This window comes from Calliphora vicina, chromosome 2, assembly GCF_958450345.1.
Source record: "Calliphora vicina chromosome 2, idCalVici1.1, whole genome shotgun sequence".
NCBI classification, from domain to species: Eukaryota; Metazoa; Arthropoda; class Insecta; order Diptera; family Calliphoridae; genus Calliphora; species Calliphora vicina.
The window spans coordinates 131,078,147-131,098,521 of NC_088781.1; the positions used below are offsets into that span (position 1 = coordinate 131,078,147).

Here is a 20,375-nt window from a genome sequence, read left to right on the forward strand (position 1 = left end):
CAAAAGATGTTTATCGAGATGTTTATCTATATTTTTAATAGTATCAGCATTTTGTTTTGAGTGTATGCAAACATTTTGAAGTTTTCCTAATCCTCACTCTGGCAACTTTCGTACTACACAACAAAATACTCTCTTTCTCTCGCTCATTCATTGAAATGTCAATAAATACTACTGACAGCAAATAAATTGTTTTCCTGAAAAAAAATTTGCAATAATTATTAAAAAAACGAAGTTTTTATAAAGAAAATAAGTAAATTTTAACAAAAACTACAAAATAAATATGTAGAAAATGTAAATAACTAAAATTCAATACTAGTAATAAATAAAATTCTTTGATAAACTTGTTAAAATAACCAGCAAAATGCAATCAACATTTACTAATTCCGCTGTAGAGGATTCCTCACCCAACCAATGGATCAACTGGTGTCGTTTGTGTGCCAAGGAGGATAGACAGAATAACATAAACTTTCTATATCAAAATGAAGAACATTTAGAAAATGTGAATAAGAAATTAAGTATACAGGAAGCTTTGGCGAAATATTTTTGGGTACAGGTAAAATGAAAATAAACTACACACATTTTGGTACTTTAATAAACAAGTTATTTATGTTTTAGACTTCCTTGGAGGATTCTATGCCCAAAATGTTATGTACAGATTGTTTGTCGTTGGTGTCTTCCATGATAAACTTTAATGAACGTGTGGAACGCGTGCAACTTATGTATTTACACTTGGCCGAACACCAAGTCAACACAAATTGTTTGGATTTGAATACAATACGTTTGAAATTTGATGTTACTGAAACAGAAAGAGATCATTGGTTTTCAAAATATTCCTTAAATGATACAAATTATATGGATAAAAACTCCCATGAATTGACAATTAAAGATAATAGCCAGCCATCTGCCAGTGAGGGACAATTTAAAGTACAAATTAAACAGGAAAATGGAGAGAAACTCATGGCAATGGATTATGATAAATACATGGAAGAAGATACCGACCAGGAAAAGGAGGAAATGGTATTTGAAGACAATGTCAATGATTCATGTCCGGAAGATGATGAAGATCCATTTCAACATGATAAAGAACCGACATTTATGGAAAATTCATCTTCGGCAGAAGATATAGAAGAAAAAGAAATAGAATCTTGTGCTATTAAAAGCGAAGCTGAAGAACAAAAACCCCAACTAGACAGAAGTAAAAAGAAAAAGAAAAGAAAAAAATTAAAACAATTTTCCAGCATAGATTGCAAGAAAAAGAAAAACTCTAGCATTAAGGACTTTAAAATGGAGGCTACTTGTAAAGAGTGTGGTGAAAATTTCACCAAATACATACTATATCGTGAACATATGCAACTGCAACATGATCACAGTCATAGTAATAAACACTGGCCATGTCCTGCATGTGATAAAGTTTTACTCAGTCTTTTTAATCTGGAGAGACATGTACGAATTCATATGCCACTGGAGTCTAGGAAAACTATAAAATGTCCCGAATGTGATAATCGTTATACATCGAATGCCCAGTTGGATACGCATGTTAGATATAAGCATAAGAACGAGAAACCATTTATTTGTGAAGAATGTGGTCTGTGCTTGAGGACCAATTCGAATTTGAGACAGCACATGTTGATACACACCGATATAGCGCCGTACGAATGTGAAGTATGCAAAAAGAAATTTAAAAATAAAACTAGATTAAAGGTAATTTATTTTTTATTTCATATTATTGTACAAAAAAAAAACTCATAGATATTTTCTATGGAAAATTGTTGATAGTCCAGAATGTAGACAATACTATAGATCAGACTATAGACCGGAATATAGTTCAGTCTATAGACAAGTCTACTGTCCAGACTATAGCAGAATTAGAGTCCAGACAATACTACTGTCCACACTATAGACAAAACAATATTTCAGAATATAGGCAAGACTACAGTCCAGGCTATAGACAAGACTACAGTCCAGACTATAGACAAGACTACAGTCCAGACTATTGACAAGACTACAGTCCAGACTATAGACAAGACTACAGTCCAGACTATAGACAAGACTACAGTCCAGACTATGGACAAGGCTATAGTCCAGACTATAGACAATACTATAATTTAGACTACAGACAATTCTGTTGTACAGATTATAGACAAGACTATTCGCTTAGATAACTAAACATATCTGTATTTTCAGACTCACTTGGATATCCATAGTCCCAACAAACACGTTTGTAATATTTGTGGACTGCAGCTGAATTCTAGAGCCACATTGAATCGCCATTTCCTAGTGCATTCTGATGAAATGCAGCACAAGTGTGACTACTGTGGCAAAGCCTTCAAACGGGCCAAAGCTTTGAAAAATCATTTGCTATTGCATACGGGTCTTAAGCCGTACTCCTGTGATTTTTGTGATCGTACATTTGCCAATGGTTCGAATTGTCGTAGTCATATGAAAAAAATGCATCCAGAGGAGTTAGCGATATTAGAGGCTTCGGGCAATAAGACACATACGAAAAATATTCCAAAACTGGAAACTCTAAAAGCAGTGTAAGTTTTTATTATGAATTTTCCAAAATATTTAATATTTTTTTTCGCATGAATTTGTAATTTGCAGCACTAAAGCAGCCGATAATCTAACACCAGTGGTAACGAAATTTAGTGGTTGCTTTGCTTTTGGTAAAAAACCCAAAAACTTAGCAACCAATGACACAAAACAGCCACAAAAGCCTCCACAAAAACTGAAAAATCCAGCAGTCCCGCAACATGATACTGAGAAATTGGCTTTAGCCTCACCTTCCTCCACACCCTTAGATTTACAATATATACCGCTGGCCGGTAATACCACAACTTCCACTTCCTGCCTCCCAGATGCCAAGAATCTTGAAAATGATTTGTCAACAACACCCATACCAAATTTTGATAATATTTATCAACATTTAATGAAACAAAATCAAGCAGAACTACAAATCAAACGACCACTCACACAAATATCACCGCAACCATCTCCCAGTAATGTTAGTACACCACAACACAATCCATTTTATCAACACAGCCACAACGATATTATGAATCACTCTATGAAGCCTTCACATCCTAGCAATGATTTGCTTCACAGTCCGGACAGCCATCATAGTTCAATGACGCCTTTAACACACGACGATCATTCGAATGCCTCATCAATACAGGCAACATTTTATGGACCAATAAGAACAACTTTACCACCTGGTAATTTTATGTAAATTTTTGTTGTACTTATTATTTATGTTTAAATAAAAAAAAAAACATAATTTTTTTTAAATATTTGGGATTTTATTTGAATGTTTAAGTTTAAAGAAAATTTCTCAGTTTATGAGACACATTTTCTATAGAAAATTTCTCAGTTTCTTTGATAGATTTTCTAAAAAATTTCTTAATTTCTGTGATGCATTTTCATAGAAAATTTCTCAGTTTCTGTGATGCATTTTCTATAGAAAATTTCTCAGTTTCTGTGATGCATTTTCTATAGAAAATTTCTCAGTTTCTGTGATGCATTTTCTATAGAAAATTTCTCAGTTTCTGTGATGCATTTTCTATAGAAAATTTCTCAGTTTCTGTGATGCATTTTCTATAGAAAATTTCTCAGTTTCTGTGATGCATTTTCTATAGAAAATTTCTCAGTTTCTGTGATGCATTTTCTATAGAAAATTTCTCAGTTTCTGTGCAACATTTTCTATAGAAAATTTCTCAGTTTCTGTGACACATTTTTATGGAAAAATTCTTAGTTTCTGCGACACATTTTTATAGAAAAATTCTTAGTTTCTGTGACACATTTTTATGGAAAAATTCTTAGTTTCTGAGACTCATTTTCTAAGGAAAATTTCTCAGTTTCTGTGACACATTTTTATGGAAAAATTCTTAGTTTCTGCGACACATTTTTATAGAAAAATTCTTAGTTTCTGTGACACATTTTTATGGAAAAATTCTTAGTTTCTGAGACTCATTTTCTAAGGAAAATTTCTCAGTTTCTGAGGCTCATTTTCTATGGAAAATTTCTCAGTTTCTGAGACACACATTTTCTATAGAAAATTTCTCATTTTCTGAGACACACATTATCTATACAAAATTTCTCAGTTTCTTTGATAGATTTTCTATACAAAATTTCTCAGTTTCTTTGATAGATTTTCTATAGAAAATTTCTCAGTTTCTTTGACACATTTTCTATAGAAAATTTCTCAGTTTCTGAGTTACACATTTTCTATAGAAAATTTCTCAGTTTCTGAGTTACACATTTTCTATAGAAAATTTCTCAGTTTCTGAGTTACACATTTTCTATAGAAAATTTCTCAATTTCTGAGTAACACATATTCTATAGAAAATTTCTGTTTCTGAGACACACATTTTGTATAGGAAAATTTTGTCATTCTGGGCAAAATGTTAAACTTTGTGTGAGCTATTGTTAACGTTCTTTCATCAATAAACAACTGAGAAAAAAACACATTTTTAAAAATTGTCATCTATTACTCAATAAACATTACTTTCTTATCGATCATGTTAATATTTGATCAGGCTGTTATTGCTTTAAGTAAAAAGTTTTTGATAGTTTGTTTATCATAAAAACAAATAAAAATGTGTTATTGTTTGAAGAGGTGTTTTACAATTAGAAAACATTAATGAAGCAAATAGTTACACAAGTAGCTAAATGAGCTAAAACATTTGTACAAATTTAGCCCAAATAAATAAAGTTTATTAGAAAATAAATGAACAAAATTGAGCTAAAACACTTGAACAAATTTAACCTAAATAAATGTAGGAAAGTTCATTACAACAAAAATAAAACTAGAATTGAACCAACAAGCCAGTATTTGCTTATAATAAATTGAAGTTTTCTTGTCAGTAGACATTGTTTACAAATGAATTTAAAATTTAAATTATAATAAATAGTTAAGGAACAAATGTTTTAAATGCAGCTAGAATTATATTTTAACTAAAACTGAGATCATCTTTCAAATTCTGATTAGATAGTAACTAAATATAATTAAAAAACGCTTTAAATCATTTATAAACAATTTTAATTAAAAATGTTTCTAGTCAGTAATTAATTATACAGTTATAGAAATGCTGCATTCGTGATCGAATGAGCTTTCTTATCAATAAATAATTTTAAATTATAATTAAATATACAAAATTTCTTGCTCGATATTCACTGCCATAATCTCAAATAAGATAATGACTATCCGTCTTATTCGATATGGAATGCGGTATACGGCCCCTGATATATCTCCCCTTAAAAACTCCATATAAAACACAGTTTAGATATATATTTTTATTTCATTATATGCTTTATTTGTAAATTTCATTTGATGTCATTGCTTTTCCTTTTATTATTTTGAAGTTAAATTGTTAGAATTTTTCTTGTTTATTTATTATTACTATAAAAATTGTCTCATTTTAAGCAGCTTAGGTTTATTATATTATTATTCATACATTATAATGTATGAATAATAATATAATAAACCTAAATAATTATTTAACATTACATACACAGTATTTTAAATGTTGTAACCTCTGTTAATTACTATTTTCTTTTAACGTTTCTTTTTGTAATTTTATGTTTTGTTTTTTTATTATTATTTAGATAAAATTGGGAACAATATTTTAAAAGCCTTTCTTTGTTAGTTTGCAAATATCTTCATACTTTTTAAGTTAATTTGCAAGTTTTTTTTATTAATTAAATAACTAGATTATAGAAATAATAAAGAAAATCATAAATAAAATTTTGAAATAAGTAATAATAAGTAATGAAAATACTCCGTTTTCTTAATCAATAGTAAACATTTAAGTATTTGTAATTTTAAAGTGTTTCCTTTGGAATATGATGTACAGGATATTCAAAAACTTTAAATTAAAAACCATAGTGAAATTTACTTAGAATGGAAAGTCTCCTGTCAAAGACCTAACTCAGTTGTAAAAACCTAAGTGATGTGAATGTATTAGTACAGAAAATTATGTGTAAACAAAAACAACACAAGTATGTGTGATTTGAGTTTTTTTTTTTCTAGTTTCCGTTCTATGTGTATTTCTCTATGTTATAAACTTTTTCAAGATTATATTTTTAGATTAATTTTATAATTTATATTGATTTTAAAAATGTTATCATTTATTTCGAGTCAGCTTTAATTTAAAGGATGTAAAGAAATTGTATCTTCTTTTTAAGTTAATTTACAAGTTGCCTTGGTAAATGATTTGATTTTAGAAATAATAAGCTAAAAAACCAGTAAGAGAGCCGAACCTTATATATCCTCCACTAAGTTATACTTTAAAATAAAAATTTTAAATATTTTTGGGTGAACAACATTTAAACAAATTTTATGGGAAACATTTTTCAAAAAAAAAAAATTTTATGGGAATTTTTGTTTTAAATTTATTACAAAAAACTTTTTTTTTGTGAAAAAAAATTCGTGTTAAAAAATATTTTTCCCGATTTTGACCCATTATAGGTCCGACTTACTACGGCCTTATGTACGACGTTGCAAAGGACTTTGAAATTTCTATTATTAGATTGTCTATATTAATTTTATGGAAAACATTTTTTTTTTCATTTTTAAAAAAAAAATTTTAATTTTATTAGTGAAACAAATTTTTGGCCAAAAAATTTTACGGGAATTTTTTTTTTAAATTTATTAGTGAAAAAAATTTTATGACAAAAATTTTTTTTTGTGAAAAAAAAAATTCGGGTTAAAAAAAATATTTCCCGATATTGACCCATGTAGGGCCGACTTACCACGGCCTTATGTCGCCGTTGCAAAGGACTTTGAAATTTCTATTATTAGATTGTCTATATTAATTTTATGGGAAACATTTTTTTTTTTCATTTTTACTACAGACTTGTGTACGCCGTTGTAAAGGTCTTTGAAATATCTATTATTAGGTTGTCTCTATTAATAACTTAGTAATCAAGATATAAACAAAAAAAAGGACAAAAATCTAGATTGTTCTGCTTTTTTCCTTATATCTCAGAATTTTCCTAATGTATTTAAAAAAAATTTTATAGCAGCACTAATGGAAAATTCTGAAATACAATTAGGAAACTATTAAGTATAAATTAAAAATTCTAAAATACAAATAGAAAATTCTGAAATTTAAATGGAAACGTCTGAAATATAATTGGAAATTTCTGAAATACATTTAGAAACTTCTAAAATATACAATTGGAAATGGTGTATGTTATGATTTCAAAAAAGTTATTATTTTGTTCCAGTCAATTGTTGTTCAAACCCAATATAGAAGTTTGTACAAATTTAGTTGCTGTCATGAGATATTTTCGTTAAAATTAATTTTTGAAGACATACTTTCAGATAAATTGCATAACATCAGATGTTGTGACTTCAATTGAATTTTTTCGAGTCAATTCTGGTTTAAAAGGTATGAATTAACAAACATTTCGAAAATATATCATGTTTTAATTTATACAGAAATGTATAAAAATTTAGCTGCTGATTAAGTTTAGTTAGATGATTTCAAAAATGTCTTTAGATATTTCGAGTATCTTCCAGTTTATGAGATATGATGTAAATTTTATATATTTTCGATAAAATTACAGACATTTTTGAATACATTATTAATAATTAAAATGTTTTTGAAAAAATTCGATAACATGAGATGTTCTGAGTTCGAAAATGTTATTAGTTTTTTCGAGTCAATTCTAATTTAAAAGATATGACCAAATAAAATTCCAAAAAAAATCAAGTTTATATTTATACAGAAATTTTGGAAAATTTAGTTGATGGTTTAATTTAATTAAATGAACTTGACAATTTTTGTAGAGCTGCTCTAGATATTATTATAAATAAGATATTCATCCTTATCGTGGTTGGCGTAAATATCTTACGCCTACGACAGTTTCGTACTAGATTGATATATTACTAAACTGTCGTAGGCGTAAGACGTTTACGCCAAACCACTATAAGTGTGATTATCATAAATTTCGAACTTTTTATTTGAATTCTTTTAGATAATTTTGATAAAATCGAATGTTCTGATTCTAGAAATGTTTTAATTTCATTCGAGTCAGCAATATATTTTTTAATACAGAATTGAGAAACAAAAAGAAAATAGATAAAAACTAATTTTAATATTTTTTCCATTCGATTTTAATATAATTTTTTTTAATACAGAATTGATAATTACATTATTTCTAATGATTTCTATAATATCGAAAGTTTTAATTTCTAAAATGTTTTTATTTTGTTCGAGTCAACTCTAGTTTATCAGCTATGAACCAAAATAACAACATATTTGGAGCCTGATTTAAAAAATATCTTTGGAGTTTTCGAGTCGGCTTTGATGTATGAGATATGAATGAAGTAAATCAAGTTTAAAATCCTAAGTTTAGTTTTATGTAAATATAATCTAAATACAGAATTGATAATGGATTTTTGTTCAGATGTTTTTTATACAGGCCTGTCACAGAATTCCATTCCGATCAAAATTGGAATTAATTTCGTAATTTGTTTCATCACAAAAAGTAAAACGAAAATTTCTTTCGGAATATTTCTTTGTATTTATTTGTTTTTCTAAACATTTTAATCAATTTCTGTACCAAAAACTTCACTTTTGTTTTAATATTAAAAAAGGCTGTCAAATTAAAATTGGAAATGTCAAATTGGAATGGAAATTACACAGAATCTGAAGAACCTAAAAAGAAATCGATCGGAATAAAAACTACGGAATTGAAACCATTCCGAACGAAATGTGTGACAGGCCTGATAATATGGTATGTTCTGATTTAAAAAAATAAAAAAAAAAATTTTTTTGGATGAATTTTTTGGGATGATTTCGTAACATGAACTCGATAATTTCAGAAGAGCCAATTTTAAAAATGTCTGGAATTTTTCGAGTCTGCTTTGTTGTGTGTTATATTATGCAAAAAAGTTTGAAATCATAAAATTCATTATATTTATTTAATCTAAATATATTTTTGTATATAGAATTAATAATTGAATTATTTTAGAATACTTCAGTAATATTAAATGTTCTGATTGCAAAACTGTTGATTTTGCTAGATATGAATCAACCAAAACAATTAGAAAAAACTTTTTTTTTATAACTTTCTTTTTGGAATATGGTGTTGATGTTTCATTCATTTGATAACAAGAACTTAATAATATCAGAAGAGTTTATTTCAAAAATGTCTCTGGGTTCTCTGAGTGTTCTTTGCTGTAAATAAAGTTTGAAATCATGCATTTCGCTCTTTTAAATATGTATGTCACGTTAAAATAATTTCAATACCGAACTGATAATGGAATTATTTTAGATTATTTTGAATATATCGAATGTTTCGACTTTAAAAATATTCATATTTTACTCGAGTCCTCGCTAGTTTACTAGATACAGGCCAAAAAATAATTCGAAAATAGAAATATTTTTTTTTTCAAACTCAGTTTTGATAATTAAAAGAGCTTAATTCAAAAATACCTCTGATTTGATGTAGGAGATATGAAGTAAATTAAGTTAAAAATGTCGACCATTGTTGGAGTAATATAAAGATATTTTTTTAATATAGACTTGGTAATTCAATTCTGTTATATTATTTCGATAATATCATATTTTCTGATTTCAAAAAAAAAAAATTTAAATAAATTTTTTGTTTTTAATTTTGTTACATAATTATGATAATATCAGTGGTGGCCATTTCAAAAATGGTACATGATTCTTCGGGTCTAATTTGTTGCAGTTAAAAACTGAAAATTTTAAAGTTGAACTTTAATTTTTGTCTCTTTAAAAAAACGAAAAATATTTTCCAATATAAAGTTAATTAATAAATTTAGTTACCCGAATTCGAATACTGTAATTTTTATTAAGTCAGCACTAGTTTTCTAGATAAATCCTAAAGAAACCTTAAGCTTATTCGAAACTATTTCAAAATCTTACAAAAATCATATATAAAAAAAAAGATACATATAAATAATTTTTTTAATCTTGTAAATTTATTAATAATATTAAAAAAAGAAAAAACATAAACTAAACACAAAACAAATTCGTTTGATAACTTTATACCTAAAAGTAAAACTAAACAATTACAAAGACTTTTATTTAAACAACTGTTAAGCAAATGAATGAAATCAACATTATTATTATCTACTGCCTAACACAGTCTAGTTTAATAAAAGTCCTTTTCATTGCAATAATTTATTTTCTATATTACCTAATTATTATTTAATCTAAAGTGTGTATGTATGTATAAGCTTAAAATTAAAAAAGGTATTAAACTTAAAAACTAAATTTAATTGTTAATTTAATTATTACGATTTTATGCTGGTTTTAATTATAATATCATTATATCATTGCACATTTTATATATATAATATTTTAACAAATCTTAAATTTATGTATATGTACGTACATATTTTTTATTACATAAAAAATATTTTTTTTTTAAATTTTTATTTTTTGCTTTACCAAAAAAAAAATGCTATAAAATACTTGGAGCATTATCTAATTTATTTTTTTATTTTAGCTTTGAATTTACGTTTTCTTTTCTTTCTAATGTTTATTAATTTGTGTTAAAAAATTTGTTTTAACTAAATTCACTGTGTGTTTTTAAGTGTATCTATATAATAACATGAGATGCCTTAAGGGAGATTTTCTTTTTGTTTAAAAATAATTTCTTATTTTTCTTTTTTTTTCATTTAATTTTAAAACTTACTATATCACAACTTAAAAAAATGTGTTTCTTTTTTCTTTTAGCAAAAAATTACTTAAAAATGTTTAACTAGAGCAATAATAGGATTAAAATGTGTTTTTTTTTTCTTTTCTTTTTATTAAAAAACTTATAGATCTAATAAAATATAAACGATTTTAAAATGATTAGGAGTGATACTCTAGAGTTGTTGATAATGTTATTGTTGCTGTTATTGATGATGCTTTAGCGGCTGTGGCTGCTGTTGCTGCTGGTGCTACTGCTGCAGTTTTGGCTGCTGGGTTTTTTCATAAGAGTCTCACGTAAATGGAGGCGGCATAACAATAGGATCGAAATTACGGGCGTAATCAGTAAAATTATCGATTTTACGATAGCCCCATAATTCCATAGCTTTTGTGCAATGTTGTTGTATGTATTTAATCTGTAAAGAAAGAGAAAAACGAAAACAATTAACGATTAATCTTATTGAAAATAAAAAAAAATTTACATAGTTTGGACTATAGTTTGAATTATAGTCAGGACTAAAGGCTGAACTAAAGTCAGGACTATAGGCTGAACTATAGTCGGGACTATAGTCTGAACTATAGTCTGAACTATAGTCGGGACTATAGTCTGAACTATAGTCGGGACTATAGTCGGGACTATATATAGTCGGGACTATATATAGCCGGGACGTATATAGCCGGGACGTATAGAAAAAGTGTCTCAAAATAAGAAACTTTTTCTATAGAAAAAGTGTCTCAAAATAAGAGACTTTTTCTATAGAAAAAGTGTCTCAAAATAAGAGACTTTTTCTATAGAAAAAGTGTCTCAAAATAAGAGACTTTTTCTATAGAAAAAGTGTCTCAAAATAAGAGACTTTTTCTATGGAAAAAGTGTCTCAAAATAAGAGACTTTTTCTATGGAAAAAGTGTCTCAAAATAAGAGACTTTTTCTATGGAAAAAGTGTCTCAAAATAAGAGACTTTTTCTATGGAAAAAGTGTCTCAAAATAAGAGACTTTTTCTATGGAAAAAGTGTCTCAAAATAAGAGACTTTTTCTATGGAAAAAGTGTCTCAAAATAAGAGACTTTTTCTATGGAAAAAGTGTCTCAAAATAAGAGACTTTTTCTATGGAAAAAGTGTCTCAAAATAAGAGACTTTTTCTATGGAAAAAGTGTCTCAAAATAAGAGACTTTTTCTATGGAAAAAGTGTCTCAAAATAAGAGACTTTTTCTATGGAAAAAGTGTCTCAAAATAAGAGACTTTTTCTATGGAAAAAGTGTCTCAAAATAAGAGACTTTTTCTATGGAAAAAGTGTCTCAAAATAAGAGACTTTTTCTATGGAAAAAGTGTCTCAAAATAAGAGACTTTTTAGTCTGAACTATAGTCTTAACTATAGTCTTAACTATAGTCTTAACTATAGTCTGAACTATAGTCTTAACTATAGTCTGAACTATAGTCTTAACTATAGTCTGGACTATAGTCTGAACTATAGTCTGGACTATAGTCTGAACTATAGTCTGGACTATAGTCTGAACTATATATTGGACTATAGTCAAAACTATAGTGTGGACTATAGTCTGAACTATAGTCTTAACTATAGTCTGAACTATAGTCTTAACTATAGTCTGGACTATAGTCTGGACTATAGTCTGGACTATAGTCTGGACTATAGTCTGGACTATAGTCTGGACTATAGTCTGGACTATAGTCTGAACTATAGTCTGGACTATAGTCTGGACTATAGATTGAACTATAGTCTGGACTATAGTCTGGACTATGGTCTTGTCTATGGTATGGACTATATGCTAGTTTTGCTTTTAGAAATTTATTTTGCTTTTCTTTATTCCACTTACATCTTCTGGTTTTAAATCCTGTTTCCAATGAAACGGTGCTGATTTGGAATCACGATATGTTGAACTAACACCACCAATATTAACTTTGGTATGAGTATCTAAAAATTCTTCGACCAATGGATCGAAGGGTAAACCATAAAATTGTAATACCTCTTGGGCCATATCATAGGGATCCAAGGATAAGTCTTCGTATCTTAAAGTTCTAAAGAAAATGAAGGGAAAAAATAAATAATTATAACATTTTCATAATAAAACCTAATTGCTTCTTAATGATTTTATATGGCTGTATGATTATGAAAAATATTTACCTAAATCTCGCGGGATATTTCTTTAATAATATGTCAGCGGTTTTATAATCTGCCTCTAGGTCCTCACATAACATTTGAGGATCTTCACAGTCTGGATTACCGCCACACCAGGTACGATGGCGACGTGATTGCATGGTACCGCGAGGATCACGTACCAATAAGATGATGTGAACATTTAAGCTGGAATTCAGAGAGAAAATAAAGGAAATTATTTAAAATATATTTTAGAAGAAGACAAAAAAAAGTAAAATTAAACATTCTCTATATAAAGCGTAGCTATTTTTAATTACTTGTATGTTAAATTAGAGTTGTTTTTTCAATAGCAAAAGTTGCTTTGCGAAAGAGCATTTTTCTATAGAAAAAGTTGCTCGGCGTAAGAGAATTCTTCTTTAGAAAAAGTTGCTCTGTGTAAGAGGCTTTTTTATAGAAAAAGTTGCTCTGTATAAGAGCCTTTTCCTATAGAAAAAGTTGCTCTGTATAAGAGCCTTTTTCTATAGAAAAAGTTGCTCTGTATAAGAGCCTTTTTCTATAGAAAAAGTTGCTCTGTATAAGAGCCTTTTTCTATAGAAAAAGTTGCTCTGTATAAGAGCCTTTTTCTATAGAAAAAGTTGCTCTGTATAAGAGCCTTCTTCTATAGAAAAAGTTGCTCTGTATAAGAGCCTTCTTCTATAGAAAAAGTTGCTCTGTCTAAGAGCCGTTTTCTATAGAAAAAGTTGCTCTGTCTAAGAGCCGTTTTCTATAGAAAAAGTTGCTCTGTCTAAGAGCCGTTTTCTATAGAAAAAGTTGCTCTGTCTAAGAGCCGTTTTCTATAGAAAAAGTTGCTCTGTCTAAGAGCCGTTTTCTATAGAAAAAGTAGCTTTGTCTAAGAGCCGTTTTCTATAGAAAAAGTTGCTCTGTCTAAGAGCCGTTTTCTATAGAAAAAGTTGCTCTGTCTAAGAGCCGTTTTCTACTAAAAAAAGTTGCTCTGTCTAAGAGCCGTTTTCTATAGAAAAAGTTGCTCTGTCTAAGAGCCATTTTCTATAGAAAAAGTTGCTCTGTCTAAGAGCCATTTTCTATAGAAAAAGTTACTCTGTAAAAGAGCATTTTTCTATAGAAAAAGTGACTCTGTAAAAGAGCATTTTTCTATAGAAAAAGTTACTCTGTAAAAGAGCATTTTTCTATAGAAAAAGTTGCTCTGTAAAAGAGAATTTTTCTATAGAAAAAGTTGCTCTGTAAAAGAGAATTTTTCTATAGAAAAAGTTGCTCTGTAAAAGAGCATTTTTCTATAGAAAATGATGCTCTGTGTAAGAGCCTTTTTCTATAGAAAATGATGCTCTGTGTAAGAGCCTTTTTCTATAGAAAAAGATGCTCTGTTTAAGAGCCTTCTTCTATAGAAAAAGTTTCTCTGTTTAAGAGCCTTCTTCTATAGAAAAAATTGCTCTGTGTAAAAACCTTTCAAACCAAAAGATTCTAATAGATTTGTAATACATTTAAATGATTAATTGTTTTTTAGTTTTATTGCTTTCCTGTTTAATTTATGACCATTTAAAATTTCATGTACAATTTTAATAACTTTGAAATGTGTGGATTATTAAAAAACCAGTCTGTGTGTACTTTTGTGATATTCTCATTCGAAAAATAAAATTTATTTCTTTTGTAATTTTATTACCTTTAAGACGTGTTGTCTTAATGAAAACCGAAAGTTGTACAAAGAGATTTAAAAAGCAGCAAACAATTGGAAGTTCTTTTGTGTTCTAAGATTAATTAAATTAAGTTTGTTTTGTTCTTTTCGTTTTCTGCTATGAATGGAAATAAATTAGAGAACTTAGAGGGAAAATAATTGAATAACATTTTTGGTTAAAGCTTATATGGAAATTTCATGTCTATGATGGGAAAATCTTAAAGCAGCATCTGACTTTCTATGTAGGTTTGTCAATTGCCAGCAGGTTAAAGTTAAAACACTAACTAAAGTACAGAAAATCGAATTTAAATCAGACATGGGAGAAATGTTAAGTTTAAAGAAACAGCTGGGAGGTAACATTTCCAACTACTTTTTATAAAACAATACTTTTTCATTAAAAATTTACTACAGCCTGTTTAATAAAACATAAAACTTTCATTAAGAAAATTCTCCATTAAAAGAATTCAGTAACATACACGCTTTTATCATTACAGCAAAAATGATTAAAAATTCCTTTACTAGTCATTCTTGATAAAAATGAAAATCACATACTACATTTTGTTTGTAAATTTTTGCGCTTGAAACAACTCATTCATTCGTATGCATTTTGTTTTTGCGCGATATCAATTTCGAATTACATATTTTTTTTTTTCTTAATTTTTACTTCATGTGTGCATTTCCTCACACACAGTTTGCGATATCAATTTTCAAATAAAAAAAACACAAATAAATATTTAAAATTTTCTACAATCATAAACGTGACCACAAAATTTTAACTAAGGCATAAATACTAAGAAAAAAAAATATGTATGTAGGTTCTGTAAAACAACTATAATTGACATAATATTAAAAAAAATATATAAATAAACTAATTACTGGAACAAAAAAAATTAAAGAAAAAAAAACCAACCATAAATCAGTTTTATATTGCCAGAAGGCACAAGTAAGTAATTAATCAAGATTATATCAAATAAATATATAAAACGCCTTAGAATTTGTAATTTTAGTAACACCCTTCATATGAATCATTAAAATACAGTTTTTCTTTCCATTTGAATGTGAAATGTGTGTCATTAATGATTAGATAAATTATATCCTTAGACATCGTTTACTATAAATGGTGAACAGGTCAAAGGTCTTTGTACACAAAACACAAAAATTGGACTAAATCCGATAAATACATGTAATTCTGACACGAAAAAAAAAATAGTACAAATAAAATACACATAATTATGTAGCTGTAAACATTGTCATATCAGGGAGATTCACTTGATTCAAACACTTTTCTTAGTACTTTTTTAAAATTGTCTCTTAATAAGAGACTTTTTCTATAGAAAATGTTTCTCTGATAAGAGAATTTTTCTATAGAAAAATTGTCTCTGAATAAGAGACTTTTTCTATAGAAAAATTGTCTCTGAATAAGAGACTTTTTCTATAGAAAAATTGTCTCTGAATAAGAGACTTTTTCTATAGAAAAATTGTCTCTGAATAAGAGACTTTTTCTATAGAAAAATTGTCTCTGAATAAGAGACTTTTTCTATAGAAAAATTGTCTCTGAATAAGAGACTTTTTCTATAGAAAAATTGTCTCTGAATAAGAGACTTTTTCTATAGAAAAATTGTCTCTGAATAAGAGACAGAGAGAAATAATTTTTCCAATAAAAATGGCTATTAACAGAGCAACATTTTCTAAAGAACTTTTTCTATAGAAAAAATCTCTGATATAGAGCAACTTTTTGCGTAGATAAAGACTCTTAGGCAGAGAAACTTTTTGTATAGAAAAAGGCTCTTGGACAAAGCAACTTTTTTTTATAGGAAAAGGCTCTTAGAGAGACCAATTTTTTCTTTAGGAAAAGGCTCTTAGAGAACATAATTTTTCTATAGGAAACTGCTCTAAGACAATCAACTTTTTTATAGGAACATGCACTTAGAGAAGAAACATTTTTTTATAGGAAAATGCTCTTAGAGAAGCAACTTTTTCTTTAGGTAAAGACTCTTAGAGAGAGCAACCTTTTCTAAAGAAAATTACTCTTAGAGAGAGCAACTTTTTCTATAGAAAAAGTGTCTCTGAGACTTTTCTATAGAAAAAGATCCTCTTATTAATTGATTTTTCTATAGAAAAATGTCTATTATTAGGAGACTTTTTCTATAGAAAAAGTGTCTCTGATTAAGATATTTTTTCTATAGAAAAAGTGTCTCTGATTAAGATATTTTTTCTATAGAAAAAGTGTCTCTGATTAAGAGACACTTTTTCTATAGAAAATGTGTCTCTGATTAAGATATATTTCTAAAGATAAAGTGTCTCTGATTAAGAGACTTTTTCTATAGAAAATGTGTCTCTGATTAAGAGACTTTTTCTATAGAAAATGTGTCTCTGATTAAGAGACTTTTTCTATAGAAAATGTGTCTCTGATTAAGAGACTTTTTCTATAGAAAATGTGTCTCTGATTAAGAGACTTTTTCTATAGAAAATGTGTCTCTGATTAAGAGACTTTTTCTATAGAAAATGTGTCTCTGATTAAGAGACTTTTTCTATAGAAAATGTGTCTCTGATTAAGAGACTTTTTCTATAGAAAATGTGTCTCTGATTAAGAGACTTTTTCTATAGAAAATGTGTCTCTGATTAAGAGACTTTTTCTATAGAAAATGTGTCTCTGATTAAGAGACTTTTTCTATAGAAAATGTGTCTCTGATTAAGAGACTTTTTCTATAGAAAATGTGTCTCTGATTAAGAGACTTTTTCTATAGAAAATGTGTCTCTGATTAAGAGACTTTTTCTATAGAAAATGTGTCTCTGATTAAGAGACTTTTTCTATAGAAAATGTGTCTCTGATTAAGAGACTTTTTCTATAGAAAGTCTCTTTTTCTATAGAATAAGTGTCTCTGATAGGAAGAGACTTTTTCTATAGAAAAAGTGTCTATGATACAGAAAAAGTCTCTTAATCAGAGACTCTTTTTCTACAGAAAAATTCTCTACTTTTTTCTATATTAACAGAACAGCTTTATTAATGATTTTTTTTTTCTCTAGGAAAAGTAGTTTTGGTAAAGAGTCTTTTCTAATAAGAGCAGTTACTTTGGTCAAAAGCCTTTTGGTATAAGAAAAGTTGCTGTGTTGAAGAGCCTTTTTCTATAGAAAACTATGTTTTTATAGAAGTTGCTTGAGCCTGCAATTTCTAGGAGCATCTATGAATGTAGCCTACTTTTAGGCTACTTATGACCCACTTTTTAACTCAAAAATTTAATTTATATTTACAACTTATGACTTTTAAACTTCTAACTGTGATTACACTTACTGCATAAATAAATATTACACAAAAATATATATTTCTGTAATAATAATCGTAATTTGAGTTAAGAGCTAAACAACAGCAACAAAAATGCTATTTTACATTTGACAACAATATTTCTATATACTAAGTAATATAAAAAAAATAAAATACAACAAACTTTAACAATAAAGTATGAATAGAAACAAATAAAGAATGAACAAAAAAACAAAAAAACGTTGGTAGCAAATAAATGAAAAAAAAAATCACATGCAAGCCATAGACTTATACAAGTATGACAATATCAGAAATCAGTGACACAGTAAAGAATATAAATACACATACTAGGAGTTAATCGATAACCCAGCAAACAATATTTAGTGATTCCGACATTATTTAAGCGAACTAGTTCAAAACACTCATTTCAAATGATTAAAAAACCATTAATTTCTAAGGTGGTAATTAAATTAAGAAACTTTTTACACAAATGTTGGTACTAATTTTTAGCTAAGGACTGAAAAGAACTTCTGTATAAAAGCTGGAGAAAAATGGACAAATTTTCATATCATATCTCATTGTTTACTGCGTTATTTACTCATATGTGTCTGAGTGTGTTTTTCCCCAGTATATGATGACACGACAATGAGTTGTATGGCAGTCAACCCATCACCCATTAACAAAACATGCGACGACCATCAACTTGTGTGGCATAAATTACAAAATTATTAAAGAACATTTCAAGTTGGATACGAAACAAAATTACAACAACTGAAAGCTTAAGTTTTTAATAAATTTCCTTAATGGAGTCATTCGTACAACAAATGACAAGAAAATTTCATCAAAATCACATAAATTGCATAGAGAAAACTTTCATCATCAAGACGACAAACAAATTGTATGTTAATTGAAATTTTTGTCTGCGACATGTGCTTGCAACATAAATTGTTGTCACTTAAAGACATTTTTCTAGGAAAACAATATGTAAATATATGAAATATTCCATAGCTTCCAATAATAAGACCTCAAAAACCTTTTTAGAACTACTTCTAAAGCAGTGGCCGCCATAAAGAGGTCTGAATAGTTATTTATTGTGACTTTTGTTTCTCAGTTTATAATTTGTAAGAAATTTGTTGACACTTGTCTTAATTACAGCTAAATATCCGATTTTATTCGGCCCCTGACTGTTATGAGTGCCGACCACTGATCTTAAGGCATTAATTCTAGATCTACTTAGTAAACATAGAACTATTTTATGTTCTTCAATCTTTCAATTCAATTTTACATATACCCGCTCAGCCCCATATTGGAGCCTTGGGACCACGCCCCTCGTTGGTCTATAATAGCTAAATTTAAACCTTAAACTCAGCACAATCTCTTCTATAGTCATGAGATGATAAATATAAATTTTTTAACTTATTTCCCCTCTCTGCGATGAACTCATATTTCAATTCTTTTCGAATCAGAGACATGATTAAGCATGACTTGTTCATCACTTTTACATCATTCTTGTGAGTCCCATTCTACTTTTAAAATAAGTTCATAGAACTGTTAACTAAACTATTAATAAGTTTCCTTTTCTTAAAACGTTGCTAATTTGTTAATTTGTTTTGACAAATATTTAATTAATAAACAACTTAATTTAACAATTTTTATTGATATTCAAAAAATTCAACAAAAAAACACACAATTTTAAACAATAGATTTTTTTCAAATTACTTTGTTTTTCTTTATTACAAATTTATTTAATTTTCATGGTTGGTGAACAAGTGTTACGCATCAAATTGTTTAGTAAAAAAAATTAATTCTAACTTTATGAAATGAACAGTAAAGGGTAAAAGTGTGACAGATGTTTTTACAAAAACTACACGGGTGTAGAAAAATTTAAACTATAGAAAAAGTTGCTCTGTGTAAGAGCCTTTTTCTATAGAAAAAGTTGCTCTGTGTAAGAGCCTTTTTCTATAGAAAAAGTTGCTCTGTGTAAGAGACTTTTTCTATAGAAAAAGTTGCTCTGTGTAAGAGACTTTTTCTATAGAAAAAGTTGCTCTGTGTAAGAGACTTTTTCTATAGAAAATATTGCTCTGTGTAAGAGACTTTTTCTATACAAAAAGTTGCTCTGTGTAATAGACTTTTTCTATACAAAAAGTTGCTCTGTGTAAGAGACTTTTTCTGTAGAAAAAGTTGCTCTGTGTAATAGACTTTTTCTATAGAAAAAGTTGCTCTGTGTAAGAGACTTTTTCTATACAAAAAGTTGCTCTGTGTAAGAGACTTTTTCTATAGAAGAAGTTGCTCTGTGTAAGAGACTTTTTCTATAGAAAAAGTTGTTCTGCGGAAGAGACTTTTTCTATAGAAAAAGATGCTCTGCGGAAGAGACTTTTTCTATAGAAAAAGATGCTCTGCGGAAGAGACTTTTTCTATAGAAAAAGTTGCTCTGTGTAAGCGCCTTTTTCTCTAGAAAAAGTTGCTCTGTGTAAGAGCCTTTTTTTATAGAAAAAGTTGCTGTTTCAGAGACTTTTCTATGGAAAAAGTAGCTGTCTCAGAGACTTTTCTATGGAAAAAGTAGCTGTCTCAGAGCCTTTCTATACAAAAAGTTGCTCTGTATAAGAGCCTTTTTCTATAGAAAAAGCTGCTCTGTGTAAG

General features: G+C 28.0%; 2 protein-coding genes across 2 annotated transcripts in view; one reads left to right on the top strand and one right to left on the bottom strand.

The window, feature by feature from the left end:
* Positions 1-218: 218 nt before the first annotated feature.
* LOC135951908 (zinc finger protein weckle) lies at positions 219-3,288 on the top strand. Its single transcript, XM_065501655.1, has 4 exons — positions 219-553; positions 616-1,701; positions 2,185-2,537; positions 2,605-3,288. The coding sequence occupies exons 1-4, from the start codon at positions 362-364 to the stop codon at positions 3,227-3,229; spliced, it is 2,256 nt and encodes a 751-aa protein (XP_065357727.1). The 5' UTR covers positions 219-361; the 3' UTR covers positions 3,230-3,288.
* A 7,189-nt stretch (positions 3,289-10,477) lies between these two features.
* The window catches only part of LOC135950295 (carbohydrate sulfotransferase 4), a 109,882-nt gene continuing 99,984 nt past the window's right edge, over positions 10,478-20,375 (bottom strand). The window contains exons 2-4 of the mRNA XM_065499841.1: positions 12,814-12,993; positions 12,506-12,707; positions 10,478-11,089 (exon numbers count right to left, since the gene is read on the bottom strand). Coding sequence (XP_065355913.1) covers positions 10,967-11,089; positions 12,506-12,707; positions 12,814-12,993 — 505 coding nt within the window. The 3' untranslated portion in view covers positions 10,478-10,966. The remainder of the gene's footprint in view (positions 11,090-12,505; positions 12,708-12,813; positions 12,994-20,375) is intronic.